The sequence below is a fragment of the Equus przewalskii genome, chromosome 6 (assembly GCF_037783145.1).
Source record: "Equus przewalskii isolate Varuska chromosome 6, EquPr2, whole genome shotgun sequence".
In the NCBI taxonomy this organism is placed as follows: domain Eukaryota; kingdom Metazoa; phylum Chordata; class Mammalia; order Perissodactyla; family Equidae; genus Equus; species Equus przewalskii.
Genome location: NC_091836.1, coordinates 71038219 through 71057324, shown reverse-complemented (window position 1 = coordinate 71057324; position 19106 = coordinate 71038219). Strand labels below are relative to the sequence as shown.

At 51.7% G+C, this 19106-nt stretch overlaps 1 protein-coding gene across 3 annotated transcripts in view; it reads right to left on the bottom strand.

Moving 5' to 3' along the window:
* The window catches only part of STARD10 (StAR related lipid transfer domain containing 10), a 36068-nt gene extending 23987 nt beyond the window's left edge, over positions 1-12081 (bottom strand). The window contains exons 1-2 of one of the 3 annotated variants that reach the window (XM_070625923.1): positions 11486-12081; positions 1158-1468 (exon numbers count right to left, since the gene is read on the bottom strand). In XM_070625923.1, coding sequence (XP_070482024.1) covers positions 1158-1364 — 207 coding nt within the window. In that variant the 5' untranslated portion in view covers positions 1365-1468; positions 11486-12081. Of the gene's footprint in view, positions 1-1157; positions 1469-1823; positions 1958-5551; positions 6020-11485 lie in introns of those variants that run through there. The other 2 variants (XM_008517587.2, XM_070625922.1) reach the window with 2 other exon arrangements.
* Positions 12082-19106: the final 7025 nt, after the last annotated feature.

Here is a 19106-nt window from a genome sequence, read left to right as displayed (position 1 = left end):
GACAAAACTGTAAAAGACTACGATAAAGGGAGGCAGAAAGGCACAGGGTCAGAGAGGGAAGGTCAGGCATTTCCGGCCCAGGTGTGAGGCCAAGATGCCCGAGCCACGTCAGAGAGCAGGTCCAGGCAGGAGGGGCTGGGATGGGGGGAGGGCAGGAACGCCGGGTCCAGGGCCCTGCCCCCACTTGCAAAAGCAATACACTCCTCTAAGTGTGAGTTCAGAGTTCCAGAAGGAAAGCAGAAAGGGGAAGGCAAGGGAAACGGAAGGAAGGTGAAGGACACAGCCACCGCCAGGACCCCTGAAGGGAAAACTGCCCTCAACGAAATGTGGCCCTCACAGCAATGCCACATGTATCGGGGCAGCTACTGGGGCCTCTAGACCAGAGTCAATCATCAGCCTCTGCCCCAGCCAGTCCCCCAAGGGAGGTGGGCTCCTGGGGTCCCAAACCCCACGCCTGCCCTGTGGTGGCAGAGAGAGAAAAATCATGGGGCTGTGAGGAGGGGGCTGACGGCTGTGAGGGGGCAGATTGCCTGCGTCTGCCCTGCACCACTGGCCCCCTCCTCCCCCTGCCTGGCCCTGTAAGGCAGGGACATCCAAGCTATGCCTTCAGGATCTGCCAGGGACAACCCTGAGTCCCTGCAGGAGACTCACGGAGCAGCCAGTGAGGGAAGGCGGAAAAGCAGGACATCAGGCAGGAAGGAATCAGGTCCCTGGCACCCAAGGGTGCAGAGAGAGGGAAAGGAGACCCAGCTCAGGCTGAGAGGACCAGGAATCAGGGAGAGATGGGCTCAGTCTCCCACCTGGGATGACTCAAGTCAGGGACCAGGTGAAGGCTTCCGGGCAGAGCGGTCCCTGAGGAAAACCACTCTCCCAGACTGGCCTGGCAGCAGCCCACCTTCCTGGAGCAGGCAGAGGCATGCAGAAGCCTGGGTTCTGGCCGGGTGAGCCAAAGGAAGTCACGCCCCCTCTCCAGGCCTCAGTTGGCCCATCTCTGTGATGGGGGCTTGCCCAGCAAACTGTGCCTCCTGGTTCCTGACAGGAGACTTTCTCCGCGGCGCACAACCAGGTGTCTGTGGCCCTGCGGGAGGACCAGGAAACTCCTTGTCAGAGGCAGCAAGGGCGCAGTGGAGGCTGCACGTGGGGCAGGGCAACCCTACCTTGATCTTGTGCAGGGCCCGATCCATCTCCACAGCCTGCACCCACACAGACACCCCGGCCTTGCTATAGGTCAGGTTCCAGCCCGCTTCGGCCTCACACTCTGACCGGAAGCTGCGGAAGTCCTGGTCGTCGGGCACCTGGACGCTGTCGCGGCCCAGCACTGGCCGAGGCCCTTGGGGCTCTGTTGAGGCAGCCGACTTCTCCATGGGGAGGCCCAGGGCCCTGGTCCCAGTCCGGCTCTCCTGGGTCCTCCGCGGCGGCTCCGACAACGTCGACGCGGCTGCAGATGCTGACGCCACCTTCCTGGGACCTGCAAGACCGGTTTGGGGACTGGAGTCAGTGCGTTGGGGGCGCGGGTGGGAGCGTCCCGGGTCCGGAGCAGGTGGAGAGTTGGAAATAGCGGGGGCTGGCCCCCTGGTGAGGACAGACAGGCACAGGGCAGTCACGGGGTCCACCCCCTAAGGATCGACCCCAGCCCTCCTGCGGCCGGAGCGAGGGCTGCGGATGGGGCGCGGGGCCCGCGGGACCGGGGAGGCTGGGCCCCAGGGGGCGGGGGTCCGGCGGGGTCCGCGCCGCGCTGGCTGGACCGCCTCAACTAACTCCCCGGCGGCGCCAGCGCGGGAAGCGCGCGGGGCGGGCAGGGGCGCCGCGGACCGGCCGCTCACCTGTGCCCGCCGCTCGGCCGGGGCCCGCCGGGCCGGGTGCCCGCACAGCCGCCGCCGCTGCCCGGGCGACCGGGGCCGCGCGGGGGCTCGGGGGGAGGAGCCGCGGGTCCCGCCGCCGGCCCCGCCCCGCGCGCCCCCGGCCCCGCCCCGAGCGGCTCCCGCCTCCCGCGCTGGCTCCCACGCGCCGGGCCGGGCTCGGGGCTCCGGGCTCCGGCGTGCGGGCTCCGGGCGCCGCTCGCCCGGCTCAGTGTTTTTCAGGCTGCGGAGGGACCGCTGACTGAGCTCCGAGCCCCGCCCCGCCCCACCCCGCCGGGTCCTAGCGCCCGCCCCGGGAGGGGACCCAGTCCGGGAGGGACCAGTCCTCAGGCGAGGGTTGGGGACGAGGCTGGGAGGGGCCAAGATAGAGCAGGCGAGGAGGTGTCCGAAGAGGGATTCTGGAAGTTAGTTGTGAACCCCTTCCCTCCAGCCCCCTCGCATACTCACAGATACACACCTCAGCAACAATTTACTTACATACAGGCACGCTGGCCCCAGAACAACTCGGAGACACCCCAACACGACACCCCAGAGACCCAAAGATGGGCACACATCCTCCCCACCACAATCAAGAACAACTCAGAGATGCCCACAGCTTGCATCCCCCACCAACCACCAGCCTCAAGGTTCACAGGCTGGCCAGACTTGGGCAAAATCTCCACTCTGGTCTTCCTCCCAGCTGGGAGCTTTAACCAGGCTCCCCTCCAGCCTTGGACTCTGGCCTTCGTCCACCACCCCACCTGAGCACCCATGCATGTGCCCACACACCTCCCATGGACTGGACTAGGCTTTCAAGAGCACCTGGCTCCAGAGCTCTGGGGCTCCCCTGTTGCTCCCCAGGCAGAGCTGGCCAGAGCTCCATAGCTATGGGGGAGATGAGTCCACCAGCACTCCAGTCACCTGTTCCAGCTTGGGAGGCTGCCACCTGCCCCCTAGGTCCTAGTGCCAGCTCTGCCTCCAGCTGCTCTGTCTCAAGTGAGGCCAATAGTTCAACTTCTCTGAGGCCAGGCCAGTATGACTGTGGCAAAGGGCCCGAGGCTGAGCATTCACTAACCTGTGGCTGACCCTTGACCACAGAGGGATGGCGAGGACCCAGAGGTGAGCTCCCCTGGATGGGCAGTAAACAGGGCCCAACAAGTGCCCAACACTTGCCCAGTGTCATACAGTGAGCACATGGCCATTCTCTCCAGAATCTGGGTCTCAGCCTCCTCCCACCCCAGGGTTCCCTCCTCTTCTCTGGCTGCCCCATCCTCTCTGGGCCTTAGTTTCCCATCTGTAGAATGAGGGAATCAGAATGTCTACCCTCCAAGCCTTACCATCCTAGAGCTCTGAGATGGAACAGCTTTTCCTAAAGGCGCTAGAGAGAGATGAAGAGTTGTCACGGTAGGTTCACAAATAGAGGTGTTTTTTCCTGAAGTGCTCAGGGCTCCAAGATGTTTGTGAATCTGGCCCAGTTTTAAAAGTGGTAGGGGTGAGCTGGGAGCCGCGATGGCAACTGAGCCCAAGGGGCCTTCTGCAAAGTAGATCCTGTAAAATGAGTTGCAGGGCCCCATGAGGCCTATGTGATGACCTCAGATCTCCAGGGTGGGGGGCATAGTCAGATAATCACCCCCACCCCTTCTAACACACATTCTTTAGGTGTGCAGGAGTGGGTGGCAGGGGGCTGGTTCTGGGCTCTGGTTCTCTGCTATGTACCTCCACTGCCTCCACCCCAACTCTAGGCAGGTCACTGCCCTTCCCCTGGCCTGGGTGGTTTTATCTGACAGGCTCACACCCAGAGAGGCAAGCAGAGCCTGCTTTGTGAACTGCAGCCTCTGAGGCCTGCCATGAGGGAAAGAGAGGGGAGCACTGGCCTGGTGGCTTCTGTCTTCTTAGGGCCCCAATAACATCTCAGCTGACAGCAGGCACCACGGCAGTAAATCTCTCATGCCCATCACCCAGTCCACAGTAAAAGATACAAGGCTGAAATGACAGCAGGAGGTAGCCATGAAGGCAGACTGACAAAAGGACTTCCCCACCCCCAGAAGGCTGCCAGTCTGAGGGAGACACACAAACAAGGAGGTACAGATGGCAGAAACTACACCATCACTCAAATTCACACACAGATTAACCAAGAATGAATCTTTTGGGCCTTGGGTCAGAAAAGGTGGGTGACCTGGTACCCCTGGGCTTGGATGACCATGCCCTGGGCTCAACCATGGGTCTGAGTTCAGGCCAGGCTAGCTGGCCAGTGAGTGGGCAGAGGGGCATCCCTCTCCATCCTACTCATCATTAATTTGCCCTTGCAATACCCCCAGATCCCCCTGAATTTAGGTATCTCTGGCTCAGGGGTTCATGACAGTCTCTCAAACATGCCCGGATCAAAGCGGGTTCACATCCTGTCTCAAACACCCCTGAGCAGCAGAGAGAAGGGCCTTGTCTGCTCAAGGGCAGAAGAGTGAGCCTAGGAGGGCTGGGAGGGAGGGCCTGCGGGAGGAGTCTGGAGAGGAGTCCTAGGACTCACCACCCCTGCTTCCCACAGCCTGACAGTGCAAAGGGCCTGTGGACCTGGGTTCAAATCCGGGCTACACCATTGTCTAGCAGTATGACCCAGGGCAGGTGATCTGTCCTCTCTGAACCTCAGTTTCCTCATTCCTCACTACTACTTACTCATTGAGAATTACTGCAGTGAAAAGAGTTGTACACGTGTCAGTTTCACCCCCAAATAAGTAACTGAAAAATGACTGGAGAGGGGGCAGGGAGGAATACACTGTCCAAAAATGGCAGGCTCCAAAAAAAGTGTTAAGGTTACATCCTGATATGATGGTTGTTAAGATTCTCATGAAAGATTAAACAGCAGAAAAGGCTGGCAAAGCGTGACCCTGCACGGCCCCCTGCAGCCCCCTGCCCCAGCCACAGGGCCCCTCCACAGGAGATGGATCAAGGTGCCTCTCGGGACCCCCAGGGCAGGGCCAGGGTCTGGGTCCCAGCCCCAGAATGGGGCAACACGGAGCCGGAGTCAGAGTGGGTGTGGAAGGTGGGAGTGTGTACCAGGAGAAGGTGCTTAGCAAACTGAGAGGCGTCACGGGAAGGTGAGGAATCAGTGCCCAGGGCGCCGAGCAAGCGCTGGGGCTTACACATGCCCCCCCCCCGCCTCCCAAGAGAGCTGCTGAGGCCTTGGGAGGCACGGGGACACCCCTGAATCACACAGTGAGTCAGAGCCCATGTGGGGACCTCTAGCACTTTAGGGCTGTGACTCCTGGAATAGGGACGGGGGTCGTTTGGAGAGATTCACATCAGACTTTGCTCACTGCCCCCCATAGCTGTTGGAACAGGGGTCAGGCCCCCTGCCTGGAGCCACCCATGACCTTGTCCCTCCCCTCAACTCCCTGCAGTATGTCCCCATCAGAACTAAAGACCCTCAGACTAATGAGCCCCTCACTGTGCGGATGGAGAAACAAAGGCCCAGCTAACAGAGACAAAGCAGAGATAAGAACCAAGGTCTCCCGGCTCCTCTCTGGGCCTGCTCCCCATTATATGCTTCCCCTTCCAGTGCCCTGGAGGTGATGTTGGTGCAGTCACCACCCTTTCAGCCTCAAGATTCAGTCCCCGCCCACCCCCCCCCCCCCCCCCCCGCCCTGGCCCACCCAGTGTCCTGGACCATGAGGGGCCACGGAGTCTTGACTTGCTCCTGAGTGATCCCTCCTACTCACCATTTAGTCAGACAGACGGATCACTGCCTCGATCTCCCCTCTGGGAGATGAGGAGAAGGCCCCCACCTGGCCCCTTCTCCCCCCACACCCTCCTCAGGGGTAACCTGGTCTGCCAGTTTAGGTGGAGGAAATTCCCAGGTTGCCTAGGCAATGAGGCAATGTCCTGGGGGCACTGTTCTAGAAGATTGGGCAGTGACCTATGTGATGTCACCAGGAAGCAGCAGAGAGGTGGTTCCAGAGGCCCCTCTGGAAGGGCGCAGGACAGAGCACTCTGAGGCCCCCAGAACTGGCTTGGCCTTGAGAGGGACGTGTCCTTTACAGTCTGATGGCAGGTGGCAGGGGGCTGTGCATCCCGTCTGGAACCGGATCTAAGTGTTTGCCCAGGGCGGGTCTCCCACCTCTGTTGGGCCTCACTGAGCAAACAGCCCAAACCCTGCCCCAAGGGAGCTGCTAGAGCCTGAGGGAGTCACAGAGAGGCAGAACGAAGTCAGAGTCACCCACATCTTGCTCCTCCTGGTGACAATGTCACAGCCACATACCATCACACTAATGTCCTGTCACAGTCCCACACAGCCACATACCTCCTCAGTCTCATGTGTGTGCCCACTGGCACAGGTACATCTGTGGGCACACCAGGTCACCCAGAGAACCAAGGCAGAGTCGCCAGATAAAACACAACACGCCTAGTGAAATTTGATTTTCCGATAAGCAAAGAATCATTTTTAGGGTGAGTATGTCCAAATATTTGCTGACTCTGGCAACCTTATACCTGAGGCATCGCCATGCCCACATCACAAAGCCTCAAAGGGCCACACAGTTGCACACCGAACTCAGTCCCTTGCCTTCCCTGGGAATGCACAGACAGCACCCTAGTCACAGCTGTCACACACACGCACGCACACACACATGCACGTACACGGCCCTACACATCCTCGCTGTGACAAGGCACTGGGCCAGTGAGTCTTCTGTATTCATTTTGTCTGACCTTTACAACAACCTCAGGTAGAAGGTCAGGCAGGGCCCATTAGCCCCATTTGACAGATGAGGAAAATAAGGCCCAGCAAGAAACAGAACCTATTCCTGATGTCCTCGCATGTGGTACCCTGGGCATGGGGCAGAAGGGGTGTGAGAGAAGTCATGTCATACAGGAGCCAGGCTGTGTCGCCCAGCAGGTGCAGCTCTCCAGGCCTCTCAGAGGAGCCTCTCCCCTCAGGAAGAACAATAGCCTAGGGGCTTTGGGGCTGGACCCCTGACCCCTCCTCCCACCATCCAAAGGGGGATCCTGAGTGCTCCCCAGAGACCCCTATGGTCCCAAGAGATAGAAACTGCCCTGAGTCAGGGTGCTGAGGGCCCACCTTTCCGATTAAAAAATAAAAAGAAACCAAAAGAAGGAAGTTGTGGGGGTGGCAGAAAAATGCCCGTCATCCCAGGGCTGGAGTTCTTGCCCTAGTAGGAGAAGGACCAGGAACCTCGTCCTTCCTAAAGATACAGAGATGCCTCCACCCCCACTGCCACCCAGCTGAGCACAGAGCCGAGGGGAGGGCCCAGGCCAGGCACATGGACAGGAGCCTCCGACAGGAAGCTCCAGGGCTTTTGGAAGGCTCTATCGACCCAGCAACCGAACTGGGCTCCTGCAGGCAGCAGTGCCCAGTGCACAGCAGCAGCAGGGGGACCCAGCGTGTAGAAGGGCCATCCGGGCTGGGGCAGTCCCAAAGCAGGGTCCCCATGGTTCTATTCTGAGCCCTGCCCACCTCGGGCAAGGCCCTGCACCTCTCCAGGCCTGTTTTCCTGTCAAAGTGGTGGTGCTCAGCCACCAGGCTGAGGGAGAGGGGTGGGCTCTATCAACTTTGAAGTCCTGCTTTGGGGGAGGGGGCAGTCTGTTGTGAGATTCCTCTCTCCCCAGAGCCTGGGGGCACCCTGGGCAGTAGGACCCTGCAAGGCCCAGAGGGAAGCTCCCAGAGCTGTAGGATACAGGGACTGGAGGATGGGAAGGGAGGACAGGAGAGGAGGCAGGACAGATGGAGTGAAATACCCTGCTCAGCAGTCTAGCATAATGGCTAGGAGCTTAGGCTAGGGAGCCAGGCTGTCTGGGTTAGAGCCTCTTACTGTGTGATCTAGGACAAGTTGCCTAACCTCTCTGTATCTCAGTTCTCCTATTCCTAAAATGGGTAGACTAGTGGATTTACATCACTGTAATGGGGATGAAGTGAGTTCATGCACGTGGAGTGTTTAGCACAGTGCCTGGTGAGCAGCGAGTCCTCAATAAATGCCACAAGTGCTATCAGGTTTTGTCTCCTGAGCCGCCTTACTCCCAGGTCTGGACTTTGTCCCCAAAGCAGAGCCTCTTTCCTACTCTCTGCTCCTCGACCTAGAGGCAGTATCTCCCTCTTCTCCTGACCTGGAGGAAAAGAAACAGCCTGGGATCTCCTGGAGCCTGGAGGATTGAGAATAAAGCAGAGGTGGGTGCTACGACGTCTTGCTCCCCTCCCTCACCCCAATTCCAATCAGACCTGCAAAGGCCTGGATGGGTCCTCTTTGGGAGGCCTTTACTCAATGGCATTAGCTCCTTGCAACCACAGAGCCCCCCCTCAGTGTCTGACAACTGGATGCTAAGACAGCAGCAGGACCCAGGGTGCCTGGCTACACAGACAGTGGGCAGGACAGCACTGAGATGTCTACACTCCAGGGGCTGGGGCCCAGGCCCATGCGAAGGGCTGGTGTGGGGATGTTTGCTAGGGGTTCTGAGAATGGGGCTGAAGACCCTGCCCTGGGTCAGGATTCATTCTGGGGTCAAAATCCACACCTGGAACAGGCCTAGAACAGGCTCAGCTTCCATGGGGCACTGCTGTGCAGGGGATTCCTGCCAACCACTGCCCCTGCCCTGAGGCCTGAGGCCCTGGGTCAGCGGCATCTCCACAGTGCTCCCCGGGGGAGGCTGCCTCCTTCAGCACTTTCTAAATTTAGGGCTTGAGCTCTGTGACTCACTCCTGAATCTACTTTGCTCCCCCCTCCAGGAGTGTGCTCCCACGGTATTTTTATCCTTTGCTGCCTCAGAGTGATTAATAAGGCCCTAGAATCCTGCAGCCATACACACCAAGGAGAGCTCGCCAGTCCACCCCCCAGGTCGGCTCTGGGCTTCTCTCTGACCAGGTCCTGTACACCCTTCCCTTTACCTCTCTACACACCCACTCTACACTGCCACTCCCCAGCCAGAGCCCCCGCAGGTGGCCACAGTGCGGGCTGGCTCCAAGCAGGACTGTGGCAGCGGCAGGAAGGAGAGATAGAGCCCAGCCCTGCCTCCTCCAAATCGGCTGTCAGGCATAGCCCTGGCCTAATATCAGGACACCTGAGTTCTGACCCAGACTGGCTCCCACCTTCCTGTGGGGCTCTTTGTGAGTCCTTGGCCTCTCTGGGCTTCTCTTTCCTCCTCTCTAAATAACGGGTTTGAACCAGACCTCCATTAGGTAGGCTTGGACCAGAGTTCAAACATGGTGGGAAAGGGGTGGGGTATCTGATGTTGGGCCCTGTTGCCCACTCATGCTCCTCTCTGTCTTCGGCTCCTGCTCTGTTCAGGCGACACACAGGCCAAGCCCCTGCTGTCAGCCTTTTTGGACTTCTGCATGACCCCACACCCTGGGTCTGGCTCTAGTCTGACTGTCCAGGGCCGTAGTGGGCAGCTTAGGGCCAGAATCACCTTAACTCAGGACCAGGTTATGGGGAGGGGAACCATGGGCACGTAGTGGTATAAACACTCGAGGCACCTGTTTCCTGCCAGGTCCCCAGTGCCAGAGGAGGAAACGGGGGTGTGGGTGCCCCCTTTGAAGTCCAGAAATGCGGGCTCCCAGGGCATGAGTGGAGGTACCTGGGAGATGCGCAGCCCTCTGCAGCATCTCTGCTCCTGCCTGGCTCTAGGAGAACCCTGTCTCTGGCCAGCCTCAACCTGTGCTTACGAGCAAGAACAGGGGCTAATGTTTACTGAGCGCGTCCCACATGCCTGGTGCTGCTCTATGCACTTCACAGGTCTTAACTCACTTAATTCATAGTTATACCTCGAGACAGCCCTGGATAATACTTACCACCCTCATTCCACAGACAACTGGAGCCTCAGAGAGGGGTAGCGACTTGCCAAGGGTCACTGCATTAAGTCATTGGGAGGGCTGATCAAAACCCAGGTCTGGCTGCAATTCTGGCTTCTGTTTGCTACCCCAAGGTAGCTCTTCTCCCCGTATACATTAGACACTCAGTAAATGTTTGATGAAGATGTTTGATCCACTGCCAAGTAATGGAAAGATCCCTATCCTAGTCCAGGTCTACCCAAACTCCTTTGTGTCCTTTAGAGAGTCTTTTTCCCCCTTTAGCCTCAGTTTCCCCTGCTGAAAACAGAGGTAAGTGAAGGCCCAGAGAATTAGATACTTGGAAGTGGAGAGGTTCCTGGATTTCTATTTCTACAAATACCTGCCTTTCATGACTTGCCTGAGGAGGCCCCATCTGCAGCCAGACCTCAGGGTCTCCCAGCCACTGCCCCCACCTATGCCCAGAACCTCTAAGAGCACTCTAGAGAGAAACAGCTGGGTACAGCCCACTCCAAGGGACAGAGAAAAGCTCACTTCCCTCGCGGGCAGCTGCCTGATCAGTGGGGGCAGGGGGAGGGTGATTGGGGATGGTGTGCCCATGGTGCCACCTGGTTGCTCCACCTGGCTGGGGGTGTGGCTCCTACGGCCTCAACTCAACGTGCATCACTTCCTCTCCTCAGCACCCAGGCCAGCCCAAGTAGCACCTCCAGCTGCCACAGGCCCTATCTGGAGTCACCTGAGCACCCAGCTCCTCCCACGCTCAGGAACAGAGACAGCCCAGTGCCCTCCCTCTCCTTTCCATTCAGGGTGGGTCCCCGCAGCACTACCCCCTTATCTGTCACACCTGGACTCTTTCCCTTACCTGCGCCACTGTCCTGAGAAGCAGGGTCTGTACAGCTCCAGCAACACTGTTCCGTTTCTCCAGGATTCTCCAGATCCTCCTTAGCTTCCTGCCTCTGGTAACCACCTCAACAGGGCAGGGCCCTCTTCCATTAGGCTGAGGTGGGGTAGAAGGATTGGGGACAGGGACTCCCCCAGGCCCTCAGAGTACCCCAAGACACTGATCCTTGGGGTGCCAGGAAGGGCTCCAGGCCCAAAGGTAGGAGGGCTGGGCTTTAGCCCTTGCTCACAGACTGCTGAGACCTGGGGCAAGCCCTGCCCCTCTTGGGGCCCTCAGTTTTGCAATTTGTAGAACGAGGAAATGGGTCCCTCAATCTGCAATCACAAAAGCATAATAATCTTTAGCCCCAGCCAGCCCTGGTGGCCTAGTGGTTCAAGTTTGGCGTCTCTGCTTCGGTGGCCGGGGTTGCTTCCCAGTAGCAGAACCACACCACCTGTCTATCAGTTGCCATGCTGTGGCAGGTGTTCACATAGAAGAACTAGAATGACTTTCCAACTCGGATATACAACCATGCACTCAGACTTTGGGTAGGGAGGGAGGGAGATGATGCTAGATGCTAGATAGATTGATTGATTGATAGACAGAATCTTTTGCCTTTATTGACTGCTTGGGAATTTAGTTTCACTTCTGGATCCCATTTGATCCTCCCAACAACCTATTTCCATTTACAAATGAGAAGGTTTAGGTCCTCAGGGGAACAGAATTACCCAAGGTCACACAGCAAGTTAGAGGCAAGCATGGGCTACAATCTTTGAATCCTGACCCATGTCGAGTCCTTCACACTCTGTGATGCTAGGACTCTGGTTGTGCGACTTTCGCTGCTCCGCTGCCCATTGGTTAAAGGGCTGCTCTGGGGATCACTCTAAGAGACGCAATTACGGGGGTTGAACTTTGCAAACCCTAAGATAAAGGACAACAGAAAGACGACGGCACCGGTACGTTACTCTTTATTACTGTTACCTTGGCTAATGCGCCCTCACGCGTTGGTCCCAAGACGCTCCATTTGCGCAGGCGCTCTGCGGTGTTTACAGAGGCCGCGAGGACCCGCGTTTGCACATGCGCTTTCCGCCAGGGGCTACCGCTGCTCGCGGCGGGACACAGCGCGGAGCTGCCCCGAAGACCTCTGGTGGTTGTGGCCGCTCGGTCACCACGGCTCTCCGAGGCCCCTGTCGGCTCCGCTTCGGTGGAGGCCTCTCCACAGCCCCAGAGCAGCGGAGATCTGAGGGGCGGCAGGAGGAGGTACAGCGCGGTTGCTATCCTCCGCCTCTCCCGGGAGTGCAGCATCTCAGCCACCGCTCCACAGAACCTCAGGGGCCGATTCTGGCGCCCATCACGGCGGACGTGGCGGCCGCAGGGAATTCGACCGGAACGGCCCACGCACTGCCTCCTGGGAGCCTTAGTTCACGACTAGAACCTTTCTAGAGTTGGAAAGCTGTAAAAAACTACATTTCCCAGAAGCACAAGAGGCAGAGTCGCCGAAGAAGGACTCGAGGCATGTTGGGAGATGGAGTTTGGGGACGGTAGTGGGTTTGCGCAGGCGGGGCGACGCTCGCTGTGAAGCGGTGGAGCCCAGTGCTCTGAGCCTAGGCTCGTGGGTTCGAGGTACGCAGGAGTTACACAGAGGCTGTCATAGGAGGAGAGCAGCGTTGTTAAGGCTGAGTGTCAGAAAGCATACTACTCACTCCTTGGCTGCCCCTCCCCCACGGCTTTCACCCCCATCACTGCTTGGAGACTGCACTCATAGATAGGAGTCACCGTCTACTGGGACTCTCAGTTCTTCTACTGCTGTTAAACAGAACTTTTGCCATGATGGCAACATTATATGCACTGTCCAGTACAGTAGCGACTAGTCTGTGGTTACCGAACACTTGACATGTGGCTAAGTGCAAAAATAAATAATTGAATTTATTTTAAAAATAATTTAAATGTAATTTAATTAATCACTTTTAACTGAATTTAAATAGCCACCTGTGGCTAGTGGCTACCCTAGTGTTGGACGGCGGCTCAGTAAACTAGATCTTGTAGGGGCGTTGGACACCAACAATCGCTCTCCTGCTTTGTGAGACTTACACTTCACTTTTCTGCCTGCTTACTCACTGTTCTTAGTCTTTGCAGATTCCTCCTCCGTTGTTTGTCCCTTGAGAGACTAAAAATTATTTCGGACTGTAAAAATCTGCCCTGCTATTCATCAGACTAGAATAACAGACACAGATAAAGCCAGCTGCAAAATTAACAGGAAATTATGTTTTTCCCAAGGACAGGCTGCAGCCATAAAATGTCTTAACAACCCACTCCTTTGAGCGACTACTTCTTTCTTACTCACTGAGCAACTTTGTTTTCTAAAAGACTATCAGAGACTTTGCTGTTTGAAATTATGTAAGAAAGAATGATACTCTTGCCTGGAAGATCTGTAATCAAGACAGGGTTTACGACCCAGGTGCAGAGATTCAGATAAGGGATTTCTGAATATTATATGCCACATCTATCTTAACGTTATTGTTTCCAAGAAAACAGGACCCTGGGTCCACTTAGCAGCCCAGACCTGATTTGGTCCCTTTACACACAGCTCTGTTTTGCTTTCAGTCATCAAAACTGTGCTTTATTTAAATTTCACCTAATCTCCACCTCTCTCTTAAATTCTGTAATAACTCTCTTTTCCATTGTTTCTCTGGTGTGTTGTCTTCCTCAGAGTGACGTGTCAATAAACCTGACTTTGCTGGACTGTGGGTTTGTCCCTGGTGGTCTGTGGCTGGTTGTGCTAGGACACCCTGAAATACTGGTGTCCTGCAGCTTCAGTTACAGGCCCTCTCTTCACTCTTTTTGGATGACCTCGTTCATATCCATCCATATTCTGATGACTCCCCAACCTCCAGCTCAGGCCTTTCTCCTGCTTCTGGGACATCTCTTTCTGGTTGACTCGCAGGTTCCTTAAACTTAGTGTGTTCAAAACTGAACTTTATTTTTTTTGGCAACCACTCCTCACTGCTGTGTTGCAAGGAAGAACTAGGCAGTGACCATCTCTGAGCATGAGATGGGTGGGGATGGTCCTCACCTGGGCCTGCTCCCTCTACACCCACTATCCTCAAACTACATCACACTGAGTCAGCATAGTGTCACATAGGTCACATAGGTCAGTATCCTAAAACCTTAGAAAGTTGGGAGGAGTTGGGGAGCAGGTAGGAACGGGGCCTGAATTACTCTGCCCTTGCCTTTTGCCCTTCAACAAAGGGTGGGGCCTCTATTCCATTCCCCACACCCTAACCCAACTCTGAATATTATTCAGTTTCTTAATTTTTGCTCATCTGCTGAGTGAAAAGGACCTTTCATTCATACTTTAACTTGCATTTCACTAGTTGTGCATAGTTTTTTTGTGTGTGTGTGTGGACCATTGGATTTTCTTCTTTTGATAAAAGTCGTCAGCCATTTTCATATTGGGTTTTCTGTTCTTTAGTTGACACTTAAGTTCTTTAGATCTTCTAGATTTTCCTAGTTTGCTGTATCCCACCTGTCTCCTCCTTCTCATCTCTTATGGTCCCCTCCGTTGAAGCCCTTCCAGTCGGGGTCCCCACCCCATCCAGTCCGCAGTCCCTTCTGGTGCCTTGGGAATTTCACCTGCCTTCACTGGGCCTGGTGGCTTTGTCCTTGGGCCAGCTCTGCAGAGGGGCGAGGTGCGGCTGTCTGCTGCTGGGGGGGAGGCTGAGTACCGTGAGAGGAAGCTTCCTCTTCTGCTATGCCTGTTGTCTCTCCAACACGTGTGAAGCCAAACACACTTCAGCATCTTGAGGATTTCACTTCCCTGTGAAGGATCCTGTTGCCACTTCATCCTAGCTCACCTCCACCACATCTCATCAACCAAAGAAGCTGGTGTTCCTCTTATTTGAATAACTTTGACCGGACTTCTTAACAAATAAAAAGGGGTCATCTTTCCCTTCCCTTCCCATTTCGAAGCATTGTTCACATCAGCTCATATGGAATGATGCTCAGATCACGAGGTTCTCCCCAAGGTGGGGAGAGTTCCCCCCTTCAGTTCCTCCCTTCCCAAACACTTTTTTCCCTCTGAAGCAACAGTCGATAGTGCGTGCATGTGGCGTGTAGAGAAGGTCGGGGCTCCCAGGACCCCGGTAGCTAGAGATAAACTTGCTTCCCTTAAACCCTGAGTGTTTTGATCATGTCACATTTTTAAATCATTTAATTTTTAGTTCTATATTACTTAATTTATAATCTTCGGTGGGCCATTTGTTGTAGACATAAACAACTAATTAAAGAGAAGCATAAAAATAAACCTATGAATTTGCCTCAAGATGATTGTTACCAGATTCTTGCATTTATCTGATCAAAATTCATACATGGCACATTCAGATGTCGCTAAGATTGCAAAGCCCTGGCTGTAAAAAAATTTTTTTTTTCTTTTGAGGAAGATTAGCCCTGAGCTAACTGCTGCCAATCCTCTTTTTGCTGAGGAAGACTGGCCCTGAGCTAACATCCATGCCCATCTTCCTCTACTTTAGATATGGGACACCTACCACAGCATGGTGTGCCAAGCAGTGCCATATCCGCACCCGCCGAAGCGGAATGTGTGAATTTAACTGCTGCGTCACCGGGACAGCCCCTGTAAAAAATTTTTTAAAAGTAGATCTGATGATCATATCCCATTTGGCTTTTCATGCATCAAGAATAACGCCAACCGACTCCCACAGGCATCATTTGTGAAAACTGCTTGCAAACAGCAATCTGAACCTTTTATCTTATCATTAGAGAGAAAACTTAAACATTAGAAACAAAAAGTTAACCTGTTGGATTTTAAGAAGTATTATGAAGTATTACGTCAGACATACATTTCCAACGTTAGGACACTGATCTAGCCCATTCTTTGGATTGCATTGAATTCCATCTTGTGGATGTACCATGATATATGGAACCCTTTGTCCTGTCGTACACTGGAGCGTGTGACACATTGGGTCCCAGGGTGTGTGTGTGTGAGTGTATAATATGGCAACAGTGCCTCCCCAAGAGGTTAGACCTATTTATACTCCCACTAGCAGGAATGTTGGAGTCCATTCCCCGCATCCTAACCAACTCTGAATATTACTCAATTTCTTAATTTTTGCCAAAATCTGATGAGTGAAAAAGGAGCTCTCATTCATACTTTAACTTACATTTCACTAGTTGAGTGTAAGTTTTATTTTTTGTGATCGTTTGATTTTCTTTTTTTGATAAAGGTCATTGCCCATTTTTATATTGCGTGTTCTGTTCTTTAGTTTATTTGTGGAAGTTCTTTAGATCTTCTGGATTTTCCTAATTTGCTATATAAGTTGCAAGTATTTTCGCCCCATCTATTGCCTCTCTTTTCTCTTTGTGTATGGTGTCATTTACTTTCTTTGAGTGAGTTTTTTTGTTGTTGTGGTGGTAAAATATATATAACATAAAAATTGCCCTTTTAACTATTTTTAAGTGTGCGATTCAGTGGCATTAATTACATTCACGATGTTGTGTAACCATCACCACTATTTCCAAAACTATTTCATCATCCCAAACAGAAACTCTGTAAACATTAAGCAATTATTCCCCATTCCCCCCGCCCCTGCCCCAAGTGACCTCTAATCTATTTTCTGTTTCCATGAATTTCCCTATTCATTTCCTAAAGTAAAATCATACAACATTTGTCCTTTTGTGTCTGACTTATTTCACATGGCATATGTTTTCAAGGTTCATACATGTTGTGGCATGTATCAGAATTTCACTCCTTTTTATGGCTGAATAATATTCCATTGTGTGTGGATACCACATTTTGTTTATCCATTCATTTGTTGATAGATCCTTGAGTTGCTTCCACCTTTTGGCTTTTGTGAATAATCTTACTATGAACATGAGTATACAAATATCTGTTTGAGTCCCTGCTTTCGGTTCTTTGGCTGGATACCTAGGAGTGGAATTGCTGGCTCGTGTGGTAGTTCTATATGTAATCTTTTGAGAAACAGTCAAACTGTTCTCCACACCGGCTGCACCATTTTCCATTCCCACCAGCAATGCACAAAGGTTCCAGCATCTCCACGTCCTTGCCAAAGCTTATTTTCTATTAAATTTTGTTTTTATTATAGCCATTCCGGTAGGTGTAAAGTGGTATCTCATTGTGGTTTTGATTTGCATTTCCCTAATGAGTAATGATAATGAGCACCTTCTCACGTGCTTATTGGCCTTTTGTATACCTTCTTTGGAGAAATGTCTATTCCAATCCTTTGTTCATTTTTTGAATTGGGTTGTTTTGCTGTCGAGTTTTAGGGGTTCTTTATAGATTCTGGATACTAGACCCTTATCAGATATCTATTTGCAGATATTTTTCCTATTCTCTAGTTTGTCTTCTCCCTTCCTTGTTAGTCTCCTTTGATGCACAGAAGTTCTTAATTTTCATGAAGTCCAATCTATCTGTTTTCCTTTGTTGTCTGTGCTTTTGGTATCATATCCGTGAAACCATAATCATGAAGATGTCCCCCAATGCTTCTTCCGAGAAGTTTATAGTTTTATTTCTTAACTTTAGGTCTTTGATACATGATGAGTTATGTTTTGTGTATGACGTGAGGTAAGGATCCAACCTTATGCTTTTGCATATGGAAATCCAGTTGTCTCAGCACAATTTGTTGAACAAACTAGTCTTTCCCCATTGAATGGACTTGGCATCCTCGGCCAAAAATCAACTGGCTAGAGATGTATGGGTTTATTTCTGGACCTCAGTTCTATTCTACCGGTAGATATGTGTATACTTATGCCAACACCACAGTGTTTTGACTGCTGTAGCTCCGTAGCACATCTTGAAGTGTGAAGTCCTTCAATTTCATGATTGTTTTGGCTATTCAGGGACCCTTGCAATTCTATGTGAATTTGAGGATTGGCATTTCCATTTCTGCAAGAAAGGCTCTTGGAATTTTGGTAGGGCATGATGTCCTTTATTGTTCAGAAATCTTCTATTTTGATGTGGTTAAATTGTCTATCTTTTCCCTTATGACCGTTGGGTTTTGCATGTTGTTTAGGAAGGTCTTCCCTATCCCAAGATTATAAACTATCTTAATTGTTTCTAATACTTTTTATCATTTTAATGGTTATAAACCATAATATAATATAATCCATCTGGAAATTACTTTTGCATATGGTGTGAAGTAAGGAATCTAGCGATATTTTTTCTTTAAGTGGATAACTGATTGCCCTTACATAAATTATTGAAGACACTCCTGTTTCCCACTTATTTGAAATGTCACCTTCGTGATATATTAAGTTCCTGCATGGGAGGATCTATTTCTAGTTCCTACTCTGTTGTTAATCTTCCCTATTTCTGAACCAACAGCACACCATTTTCATTATAATAGTCTTTTTCCTCATTCTTTAAAAAATTTCTTTCTTGGATATTCTTTTTTTTATATATATACTATTTTTTTTTAAGATTTTATTTTTTCCTTTTTCTCCCCAAAGTCCCCCAGTACATAGTTGTATATTCTTCGTTGTGGGTCCTTCTAGTTGTGGCATGTGGGACGCTACCTCAGCGTGGTCTGATGAGCAGTGCCATGTCCGTGCCCAGGATTCGAACCAACGAAACACTGGGCCGCCTGCAGCCGAGCACGCGAACTTAACCACTCGGCCACGGGGCCAGCCCCCTCTTGGATATTCTTTCTGAGATGAGTTTTAGAAACAATTTGTTAAATTCCATAAAAGCGATATCCTATTGGGATTTTGACTGGAATACAATGAATTCATAATTTGTGTAAATTATAATTTTATTTTTAGTCTTCCCAACCCCAAACGTGTCAAATATTTTCCTTCATTCAGGTATTTTTGTATGTCCTTCAGTTAATTTAATTGATCACATTAATATACATTAAATATATAATTGATAAAAACATTCAAATTAATTTATGTCATTCATTTGCAGCTTGCAAATTTTTTCTTGGGTATATTCCTAAGTATATTAGTTTTTATTGCTGTTGTGAATGCCTTCATTCTGACTACATTTTCTAATCGGATATTACTGGGCTATGTGCTAACTATTGAATATATATATTCTAAGTATTACTTATAGAAACTTTCCTACAGCTTCACTAACATAGTTAAGCAGAAATCTATGTACAAGGCTGAACAGTGTAACATAATAAGAGCAAATAATTGGAAGTAGCCTAAATGTTTATCAATAGGAGACATTAAATAAATTATAGTACATCCATACAATGAAATGCTTTGCAGCCTTAAAAGGAATGAAGTAGATCTATATATTCTGATATGGAAAGTTCTCTAAGATATATTGAAAATATATTGTCATATAAAGAAGCAAAGTGTGGAACAGTGTGGAACTGCTACATTTGTGTTTTTACATGTCTGTATATGCATAAATATTTCTGGAAGGATACACACTCAAGTGTTAGTGGTGGTGTTTCTAGAGAAAAAGACTGGGAAATTGGTGTGTGTCAGCAACAATCATGTGTTCACACCCATTGTTCTCTTCCAGGGAACATGGGAAGACTACCTCTCCCAACAGCCTAGTAGATGTAATCTCACCAATGGGAACGTGGGCAGAGGAATGGGAATTCACTTCAGCTCC